This window comes from Sciurus carolinensis, chromosome 17 (genome assembly GCF_902686445.1).
Source record: "Sciurus carolinensis chromosome 17, mSciCar1.2, whole genome shotgun sequence".
Lineage (NCBI taxonomy): Eukaryota > Metazoa > Chordata > Mammalia > Rodentia > Sciuridae > Sciurus > Sciurus carolinensis.
In genome coordinates this window covers 3,416,155-3,426,923 of record NC_062229.1, presented here as the reverse complement: position 1 = coordinate 3,426,923, position 10,769 = coordinate 3,416,155, and the positions used below count along the sequence as shown (strand labels likewise).

General features: G+C 50.9%; 1 protein-coding gene across 13 annotated transcripts in view; it reads left to right on the top strand.

The window, feature by feature from the left end:
* The first annotated feature begins 1,833 nt into the window (after nucleotides 1-1,833).
* Nucleotides 1,834-10,769, top strand: part of Ranbp3 (RAN binding protein 3) — a 57,767-nt gene continuing 48,831 nt past the window's right edge. For 8 of the 13 annotated variants that reach the window (XM_047530720.1, XM_047530718.1, XM_047530716.1 and 5 more), the window contains exon 1: nucleotides 2,723-2,759. In XM_047530720.1, coding sequence (XP_047386676.1) covers nucleotides 2,738-2,759 — 22 coding nt within the window. In that variant the 5' untranslated portion in view covers nucleotides 2,723-2,737. Of the gene's footprint in view, nucleotides 2,760-3,391; nucleotides 3,545-10,769 lie in introns of all 13 variants that reach the window. The other 5 variants (XM_047530728.1, XM_047530719.1, XM_047530726.1 and 2 more) reach the window with 5 other exon arrangements.

Genomic DNA, 10,769 nt, shown 5'->3' with positions numbered 1-10,769 from the left:
AGCAAGCGATGACATGTTGCTGGGACTTCCCCAAAGTGTGGGGTGAATGTGGTGCATGACGAGACTTAGGTGACATGCAGACATGACATGCAATGACACTCATTATGTGGATTACAGTCATCACACTGTCAGTTTCCCTCACTCCTCATGTCAAGGAGTTTCTGCTGGGTGATGATGTGGCTCTAATACCCTATAATACTTTGCTAATCTCTCTTTACATCAAACAAAAGCAGGCTTTGGGCTTAGCACGTTGGCAGCCCAGAGTACCTACCTAGACCTTAGTAACATTGCTTTGTCTTCATGTTTATTTTTATAATAATCTCCTATTCAGGGCTTAGTGGTTTTCTATTTTAAAAGATGATACAAAGTATCTATGTAATGTAAATTTAGACCAAAAGAAAAAATATACAAGGCTTCCCAAATTTGCAGACGAGAAGACCAACCCAGGGAAAGCTGGGGGAAAAGTGGATATAATGAAACCAACTAGCTAGAAATAAGACCTGAGTTCTACAGCTGCCAGGGACCCAGGGACTCAGGGAGCTAACAGACTTAATGACCCCAGGTCCTGTTTAGCATTGATATTCGAGGTCTTCCTGGGCAATTTCCAACTTAAGGTCTGTGGCTTGTTGGCAAAATTTAGGGTAGCAGAGTCTAGGTGTCTTAGAAAATGTGTTTGAGGGAACGGTTAAAGGTACTGTCTACCCCGCCCCCTCCGAAGAATGAAGAAGAATCCCTCTGAGCAGCTCTGGAACAGTGTTCCTGGTATCTTGTTGAAATGCAGATTCTGATTTGGGTTCCAGGTAGGGCCTGAGATCCTGTATTTCTAATGTTTCCAGGTGATGCTAAAGCTGGTGGCCTGGGGACGACACTGAGGAAGCAGCAGTTTCTCAAAAAAAAAAAAAAAAAAATCCAGTGTGCTCTTACATACCTCCTCCCAACTCCGAGGACGGTGACATCACATCAGTAAACAGGATGTGGCTTAAGTTATGTACACCAAGAAAACCAGCAAACACTACACGCCAGGGCCCAATTTATTTTATTGACGGCTGTCAAGACTTAAGAAAGTGGTGAAAAACATCAGTAAAACTTAAACCACACACACACAGCCACACCTCTTCCCCCTGCGCCAGCAGCAGCTGACCACGCCCCTAGCTGGTGCGTAAGCAATGGAGGCAGAGCTGGAGGAGACCAGGGCACAGGCAGGTGAGAGGCCTGGATGACAGATGATCAGTTTTTCTGTCAAGACCTAAATTAAAAGTATGGCACACACTTTTAATCCCAGCGACTCAGGAAGCGGAGGCAGGAAGACCGCAATTTGAAGCCAGTCTCAGCAATCTATAGAGACCATCTAAAAAGTAAAAGGGCTGGAGATGCGGCTCAGTGGTAAAGTACCCCTGGGCTCAAAGCCCGCACCAAAAAAAAAAAAAGAGGTAAAAGGACAGCTCTGCTATTGAAGCTCAAACGCAGTCATAGATCATATATAAATAAGTGCGACTATTTTCAAAACTTCACTACGAACACTGAAATTTAAACTTCATGCAATTTTGGCTTCCCATGGCGCAGTTCTTCCTGACTCTCCCCCCTAACCAGTTAAATACTACATTCTCAGCTGGAAGGCCAGATGGGCCACAGGCTGCAGGACCCCCACCTCTTCTAGATCAGACTAGAAGAGAGCTGGTGCCCGAGCTGGACAGCAGGGGGGTCCGCGCGCAGAGGAGGCGGCTGCCATGGCTGGGCAGGCCGTGCGCCGAAGCGCAGCGAGCAGGCGGCGCCATGACCCCGCATTTCCAGGCTCGGCAAAGCCTCTGAAAGCCTCGGGGAGGGGGCCCCGGTATGGACAGTGCGCGTCTCTCCTTTGTATTCTTAAAGATCCCTCGGCCGGCGCTTGACCAGAAAGAAAGGAAGCAGTCTGGCCTCGGCGACCGCAGTGGACCCGGGCTGCGTTGCAGGAGCCCAAAGACCCGCTGGGACGCGAGCAAGGCGGGCCGAAGCGACCCCGACGTCCCCGTCGCACGAGCTCAGGGTGGGCACGCCTCACCTCCGGGTCGGGGAGCGGGAGCTCCTTCCCAGTCGGCGTAAGGCCCTGGCTGCGTCCCCTGCTCTGCCAGCTGCGTCCCGGAGCGCCGGCGCCGCCCCGCGCGGAGGGGCACGGCCTTCGCCGACGCCGAGCCGTCCCGGAGCGCCACTCCCGGGGCTCCCGCGGTACCTGCGGCCCAGGCCCGACGGCGGACCCGCGCCCGGGTCGCGCTCCTCAACCTCCGCCTCCCTCCGCCGGCTCCCGCGCCACCTCAGGAACGCCGGCCTGACGGGGAAACTGGGGCGTGCGATCGCAGGCTTCGCGGGCCCAGAATGTACCTGGGGGAAGGCCGCGGCCGCGGCGCCCCCGACCGCAAGCTCTCCTGCCGCTGGGGACCCCCGGATCGCCAGCGGGACAGCCCAGTGGTCGAGTCCCAAGACCACCGCCGGACTGCGGAGCCCGCGCTGCCCCCGCGCGTGCGCGCTCCTGGGGCCACGCTCCCTCCATCGGCGGGAAGAGGAGGCGGGGGACCGTTAGTGCGCAGGCGCGTGCTTGGAGCGCGAGTAGGAGCTGGACTCGGCGCGCAGCTCAGCGCGCAGGCGCGGGCTGCCCGCCTCGCTTGGAGTCGGCTTGTTAATTGCGCACGCGCAGGAGTCTCCGGCAGAAAACAGGCGAGCCCGGGCCGGCGCGGGGCCTTGTGGGAGGGCTTAAGGAAGTAAAATGGCGGACCTGGCGAACGAAGGTAGGGGAGGCGCCGTCGGGGGCCAGCTGGCGGCTGGGAAGCGGGTGGAGGGAGGCTGCGGGGCCACAGACCTGGGGGCTGTGCGTCCCAGAGTGCGGGCGTCCGGTCTGCTCCGTCCTGGCGGCTCGGGGGACTCCGCAGCCGCCTTCTATTCCGTCTCCTCAGGCCGGGCTCACCCGCCCGGTCCATTACTCGCGGCAGCCGCGGCCCCTGCCGCCGTCTGGCCAGAGCCGTCGGGAGGCCGTCGGGGCCGCGGCCGGGAGGCGCTTCCGCCCCGCAGCCGGGCTCGGGGCCGGAAGGGGCGGGAGGTGCGGCCCGGGCCTCGGCCGCGGATGTAAATAGACCTCGGGCCTGGCGGTGGCCCGAGCGCGCCACGCTCCCTCCCCGCCCCCTCGCCCGGCACCCGGCGTCCCGCGTCCCCGGCCAGTGGCGGCCACGCCGAGCACGCAGGGAGCTGGGCCGTGCTCCCCACCCCCGCCGCGAGCTCCGCACCCGCGTTCCCGCCAGTTCCCGCAGGTCCCTCGGGGCGCCGCGTGTCCCCAGTTAGGCGCGGCCGCAGGATCCGGGCTGCCCAAGCCGGGCTGCTGTTTGCCCCTCCCCCTTTATTTTCTATTTTTTGCCTGCACTTCCAGAGAGACCTTGTGGTTCCCTCCTGTGGAGCGCTGACATCCCTTCTGGGCATTTTCGACAAGGTTACACCTCCGAATCCCCAAGAGGAAGCACTCGATCAGGCTGATGTCTGCCTACATCCACGATCGTGTTGCTCTCGCCTGAGGACTTCCGAGGTTCTATTTTTAGCTGTCTCCTTTTCTCTGTGCACAACTGCCGGCAAGCTCTACCTGTCTGGCTCTGGTTCCCCCATGCGATGCTCCCTGCTATTCGAGGGTGGCCTGAGGGTCACATATTGACCCGCACTATTGCATGAATGCTCATAGTAAGTGATCAGCCTCGCGGCGCGTTTGGAACGGTACCACTTACGAAAACTCCAATGAAGTAGGTACTGGTAGTCCCTTTCTTTTGGGGAAGAAACTAAGTTAAAATGGTTAAGTTACTTACCCAAGTCAGGTCACACCAGAAGGAGCAGGAATCTGAACCAAAGTGGTCTGACTTTAGAGGCCCCCCCCCCATCTTGGCCCTTTTTCACTTCAGACAAAGGAGCCTATAAGGGGGAAGCCCTCTAACTCATGAGATCCATTTGAAAGGCAGAAATGGGCCCGGATAAATAAATGGGAATCAATATGATATACTCTGTAGAGTTACCTCTAGCCCACAGTTTCTTGAGCTCAAGAACTTTATGTCAACATATTTGACATCTCCATTTGGATGTCTAATAGGCAAATCTGACATCATGTCCAAAACAAAATCTTTCATCCTAGCCTCCTGCCCAAACCTGCCCATCCCACTGTCATTCTCCCCTTATACTAAGTGGCAGATCCAAAACTTTGAAGTTACCCCTGATTCCTCTCATATAAGAACAGCATATTCTGTCAGTTATACCTTAAAAATACTTTCAGAGATGTCTTCTCACTACCAACTCTGCCTGTACGTGGGCTTCCTCCACCCTTACCCAGCTGGCACCCCCTTAACCGGAAGCCAGAGTAGCCCTCTCTACCTCCCTGCCCTCCTCTCTACCACTCTCTCCCTGACTTGCTCTACTGACTGCCCACGTTTTCTCAGTGTTCTTGAATGGGCCATGCACTCCCTTGTAACCTTTTTTCCTAATGGTTCCTCTACTTGCAGCACTTTCCCCCAAAAGACCCTCATGGCTTGTGCCTTTACCTCCAGATTTTTACTCATGTTACTTTATTAAGAACTTCTCTAGCCACCTACTTTAAATTGTGCCCACATTCCTGTTCCCTTTAACCTGCTTTATTTTGTTCTACAGCACTTATCCCCACCCAGCCTGCTAGACTTCACCTGGTTGACTGTCCCACCACTAGAGAAGGGGCTCCTGTATCTCAGACAGTGAGTGGCACAGAGAAAGTATCCAAAAGATGTGTGGTGAATTAATGAGTTGAGTTCATTAGTGAGAATCCTCATTGTGACGGGTGCCTTTGAGCACAAAGAAAATGATGGTTTGCTGTTTTCCAACTGTTTGTTGCATAGTACACATAAGTTATCCATTGTAAATTGCATATTAAATGGATAAATGTAAAATAGAGGAATGGAATCATTTATACTAAGATTTTTTCCAATAAATGCCACACCGTTTTGCCTTGACACTATTGACAGTCATTCTGAGGAGGTCAGGCTTTAGAAGATTTCTGTACCTCTGATATCCCTGCCGTCCTTTAACCAATCTGTGTAATGTTTCTTGAAGAATCCATTTCTGTTTTTAGCACGTACAGCTGCCTAGGATGTTTGACGTCTTATCCACGAGGTGAAGTAGGACTTCCTTGTCAGTGTCTTTTGAAGCTGCAGGGACTACCTATAGCCCTGCTCTCCCTCATGCTGTTTAAGCTCCTAACATCCTGTTGGCTTCTTCCTCTCCATGCTGGAAACCTAAGTTGGTCCATCCTCACATCCAATTTCCTCCTCATGCATTCTGTCTCTGGACTTATCCCATCTGTGCGTCAATCTGAAGTACTGGCTGTCTACCCTGGTTGGAATCACCTGGGGAGCTTTTCTTGAAAGTACAGGTGCCCAGTCCCCACACCGTATAGATTCTGCTCCTGTCAGGAGATGTCCAGATGTCCTGAGCATCTGGACAGTTAGGGCAGCACAGTTGATTCTGATAAGGAGTTGAGAAGCACTGGTTTCAGCAGATTAGGTTAGTTGTGCTGTGCTGTGTGCAAGGGAACACAATTGCGTATCCAGGACTGCATCCTGTTGCCCCTTGTTGCCATGGTGGTCTTCTCATGGAGGACAGCAGTTCGCACATTCCTTTCTTGATAGTTCTGTAGTCTCTAACTTTGAAAATCTACTTGGAATACTTCTTTCTTAGGAGTGTGTATGTGTTTTACATTTGAGTCCAGGATAGTTTACCCTGTCCAGAACTTTGCTTGTTATCTCCTGAACTCCTTAATCATGCTGTTTCTGGAGTTTTTGTGGACTGAGTCAGGTGTCAAAGACAGTTTTTTCCTAGGGTGAGCAAAGTACATTTGAAGCATGGAATATTTTGGAAACTAGATTTCATCATTAAAGGTGACACATTCCTTACTGGCCTGTGGACATGCATAATGGAAACCCAGGAGATAGTAGAAGGCAAGGTTCTTCACTTGCACTGTTGACATTTGGGGCTGGATGATCCTCTGTTGGGGAGAGGGCTGTCCTGTACATTGGCATATGTTTGGCAGCATATGTCCCCGAACCTACTCACTAGATGCTGGTAACACACCCCTACCCCACAGGTCATGATGACCAAAAGTGCCTCCACACCCAGCCACCTGTCAGGTCAGGGGAGCAGAGTAGGGCACGGCCCGGCTGAGACTCCCTGTGTGGAGTGACCATGGGCGTGAGCGCTGCCCCGGAGAGAGCTGTCTTTTGACTCCCATGGACTCTCTGGAGCGACGTGAGGCCAAGTTTTCTCACCAGTGAACGGGGCATGAGCAGTGTTGTGCTTGCCGTGTGATTGCTGTGAGAGCCAAATGAACACAGGCACGTGAGGTCCTGAGCACAGCTCACGGGGACACACGCTCCTGAAGTGGCGGCTGTTTCACCGTAGTGAATTGTGCTCCCCATGTGTGTGGACAGGTGCTCGGCAAGGGAGGAGTCTGAACATCCCATTTGGATGACCCCAGGTGAGCCGTGGTGGGACACCAGGAGGAGCAGGCCCTCTGTCCTCCTGAGTCCCTTCTGCCTTTCCTTGTGTGTCATCCAGGCTGGGGTTTCTCAGCCTCAGCACAGTGGACACACAAGAGCAGGTCCTTCACTGTGGTGGGGGTGCCAGTAGGCTCTGAGCACCCCTGGTCTCTGCCCAGCAGATCGGTGCTTGTGGCCTGTCCTTGTTTCCAGGCTTGATAGCCGCAGTGTCCACAGTGTCTCCCAGTGTCCCTTGGGGGTCAGAGTTATCTAGAGTTGGGAACCACTGATCTAGTCTGGCCAAGTGTGAGTCTTAGAGATTTTCAGGGGTGATTTACCTTTTCTCAGTTTGCATCTTTGTTGTTAACTTGGGGGATTAGATGCAACTGAATTTTTTAATTGGAACTCAAATAGTAAAACTCCTTACTTCACGTGATTCTTATCATCTCCTGCTCTAAACTTAATTTTTAGAATAAGGGGAAAACAAGTGTTTGAATTTTTTTCCTGGATTTATGACAAAAGTGAACTCTGGCATTTGTCCTGTGGGCTCAACTGTGCCTCCTGTCTCATCTTTGTGGCAGAGGTGGCCTGGGGGTAGCTAGAGAGAGTCATAACAGCCTAGAGGCCACAAAGCCTTTACATACTTTGAAGAAAGTTTAAGTTTTGCCAGGGGATCCCTATGTAGAGAAGTTTATGGTCCTGTAAAACTTTCAACCAAGTCTTCAGCCTGCTTCTCAGGTTCCTGGACACTGGAATTACCCAGCAGTCCTGTTAGCCTCGGGCATTTGTTGGGAGTTAGGGCTAGGCAGGATTGGTGCACTGAAACTCTGGGTGTCTGCTCTGCAGGGCTTGGCGTGAGTGCAGGCAGCAAGTTTCAGTCCTTGTGACCTCAGAATGGAGTTTGGAGGAGAGACAGTTGTTTGCCGGGGGGGGGGGAATTGTTGAATGCTGGCCTAGTAGGCCAGGGATAGTAGAAGTGAGATCGGTTACATTGAGGTGGGGATCTGAGAATAGAACACAATAAGGAAAATACAAGAAAGGCAGAGATGGCCAGTGTTGACTTGCTGTAGTTTCGGCAGCTCTCCATGGTACTTTAAAGCAATCATGAGGCAAATGGTTTGCATCATTGTCTGCTCTGGATCTAGTGGTGGTGATGGCACCAGCAAGCTTTCTTTGTTTAAAGGGTTCCCTCCCCCCCCCCAGTACTGGAGATTGAACCCAGGGGTACTTAGCCACTGAGTCACATCCCCAGCTCTTTTTATTTTTTATTTTGAAACAGGGTCTCACTGAGGAGCCTAGAGCCTCACTAAGTTGCTGATGCTAGCTTTGAACCTGTGATCCTCCTGCCTCAGCTTCCCAAGTGTGTGGCACCACAGCGTCCGGCTACAAGGGGAATTATTCTTGACACCTCTACTCAGTGATCTTCCTTTGGGTCCTTGGTCTGGGAGTGTGGTCTGTTTGACTTTGCACTATAGAGAACTGCATAGCGTAGGGTGTCTGTAAAGCCCCTTGCCTCCTCCTCCCACCCTCAGGTCCCTCCCCAGTTTGTGTCCTCCTTGGTGGTCTTGGCCCTCAATGCTGTGGCTTAGCACTCGTGAATCTGGACCCTGGTTGTACTTCCCCTTGCTTGAGGAGCTTGATGAAGAGAATACAAATTGCTGCCTGGACTGCTCCATCTGAAATGGTTGCCAGAGATCTGGGGCACCTGTAGTTCTCAAAAGCTCACAGCTGCTTTACAACAGGAAGCCAGAATTGCTGCTTGCCTGGGGGGCAAGCAGATATGATTATTTTGACCCATTTAGGTTTCCCTTTGTTTTTAATTAGGAACCAACACTTTAAAATTCTGAGATTTGGGGGGGGGGGGCATGGATATTCAGATTTCTGGTTTCTCTAGAAAACAGAAACAACCCTTAGCCAGCTTCTTGCTCAGTAATGATTTGCTGAAGCTGAGGAGCAGCTGCTGCCCTGGAGGTAGGCCTCATACCCTCCTGGATACCTTGGTCTCCGCCAAGTTGCTCAGGATTTGGCCCACTTCCTCCCTTTCTGGTGCCTGTCTGACCTTGGTTGGCATTTGAGTTTCGACCCTGTCGTGCAGCCTTTCAGACTTGGCATTCTCTGCCCTCAGAGTGCTCTGTAACATAGAACCTCAGCATAAAACTCCTGTCAGACTGTAATTAATTCCAGATTCAGCGTCCTTGGAATGCTGGTACTCAGTAACACGTAACAGTGGTTCTCAAAGGTGGTCCAGGAACTCTTGGGAGTCTCCAGGATGTTCTCAGGAGAACTGCAAGTTCAAAACTGTTTTCAGAATAATACAAAGACATTGTTTGCTTTTTTTTTTTTTTTTTTTTTTTTGTACCAGGGATGGAACTCCGGGGCACTTAACCACTGAACTACATCCCCAGCCCTTTTTTGTATTTTATTTAGAGAAGGGTCTCACTGAGTTGCTTAACGCCTCGCTAAGTTGCTGACTCTGGCTTTGAACTCAAAATCCTCCTACCTCATGCTCCTGAGTTGCTGGGCATTGTTTGCTTTTTTAACTCATTCTTGCATGAATGGGAGTCTTCCAAGGGTATATGACATGCCATATGGCAACATGGTTTTGTGTGTGTGGAGTTGGGGATAAAACCCAGGACCTCGCACATGCTAGGCCAGTATTCCACCACTGAGCCACATCCCCAGCCTCCAACACATAACATAAACAGAAGCAAGTAAGAGAATTCTGCTTACTCTTGTTAAACCACACATTATTGAAATTTGTCATGATGTAAAATAATGCTACTCTTCTCACTAATTCTTTTAATTTATGAAAATAGTTTTTCATAAAAATGTTAATAACTTGTTTCCAAGTTAACTATCCTTAATTAATTAGTGTTTTGAAGTTTCCTAAGGCTTATTTCCTAATATGGTGAGTATCATAGTAGCTTATCCTTCATATACAAAAGCACCTGGAGATCCCAGGTCATTTACAAGCATGGAAAGGGTCCTGAGACCAAAAAGTTTGAGAATTGCTGGCATGGTAAAGCAGCGCCTCAGCATACAGTGCCTAAGACCTGTAATGAGATCAGTGTGGGTTTCTGCCCCATCTCCAGCCTCAGGAGAATTCTAAACCAGACCGAGCCAGCAGGTTCTCACTGACAGCTTATGACACAGTTGGAAGCACCTGAATTGACTGTCCCTGGTTTGAGTCTTACTTCAGCCACTTCTTACTTGTCCCAGAACGTTGGTAAATTATTTGATCTTAGCTCCTGCATCTGTAAAATGGAAATGCCAATAAGCATGTCTGAGAATTGCTGAGAAGCTGTGTTGGGTATTGACCCTCTGGTATGTAGGAGTATGTCTCTCTCTGCTAACTTTGATTCTGATTGGGTGTGGGGGTGGAGGGAAAGCAGGGTGCTTTTGGGTTGGAGCAGGTTCTCTGATGTGGGACTGGTGGGAGCCATCCCTTACATTGTCGGGTATTTGGCATCCTCAGTGGCCTCTACTCACATGGTGCTGGTACCCTCCCCCCATTTCCAGGCATGACAAGGAAAAAAATACCTCCAGATATTGCTAGGTGTCTATGGACAGAATCACCCCCAACTGAGAACTACTGGACTAAGGAGTCCATTGGCATCTAAGAGATTATATTGCATAATCATCTACCTACTAAGGTCCTGGATGCCGTACACATTTAAATCCAAACACTGAGGAGGTCCATCCCAGAAGCTGGGGTCCCCCTGCTTTATACTATTTGCCTTATAGAGAGTTTATTCTAGTGTCTAGTATGGGTAGAGATCTAACTCAGTTTTTTTCCCAAACAATTAATGCAAGATTTCTGTATCGTAACACGCTTGGCGTTGGGGTTGGATCATTCTTTGTGTTAGGGGACTGTTCTGTGTATCAGAGGATGTTGATCAGTCTCCCTGTTCTCCGTGTACTATGTTTATAAATGCCTTTACCAGACTCCCACCCTACCATTGCTATAACTAAAAGTGTCCTCAAACATTGGCCATGTCCCCAAGGGGCCAAAGTTACTCCTGGATGAGAACAGCTGGGTGTAGAATTAAACAAAGCTATCTAGGAATAAAATACTTGCTAATTAGAGTGTGGGGCTCCTCCTCCCGACTCCCTTTTCCGTTATGACCTTTTGGCAGCCAAGTAGGCATCAGGAGCTGCCTCTCCCTCTTCAGAAGGAACAGCATTTTCCTAGTCCTTCAGCACTATCCCAGATCCAAGGTGAGGACCTGACAGAATGCCAGAGGTACTCGGGTTTATAGGGACTAAACA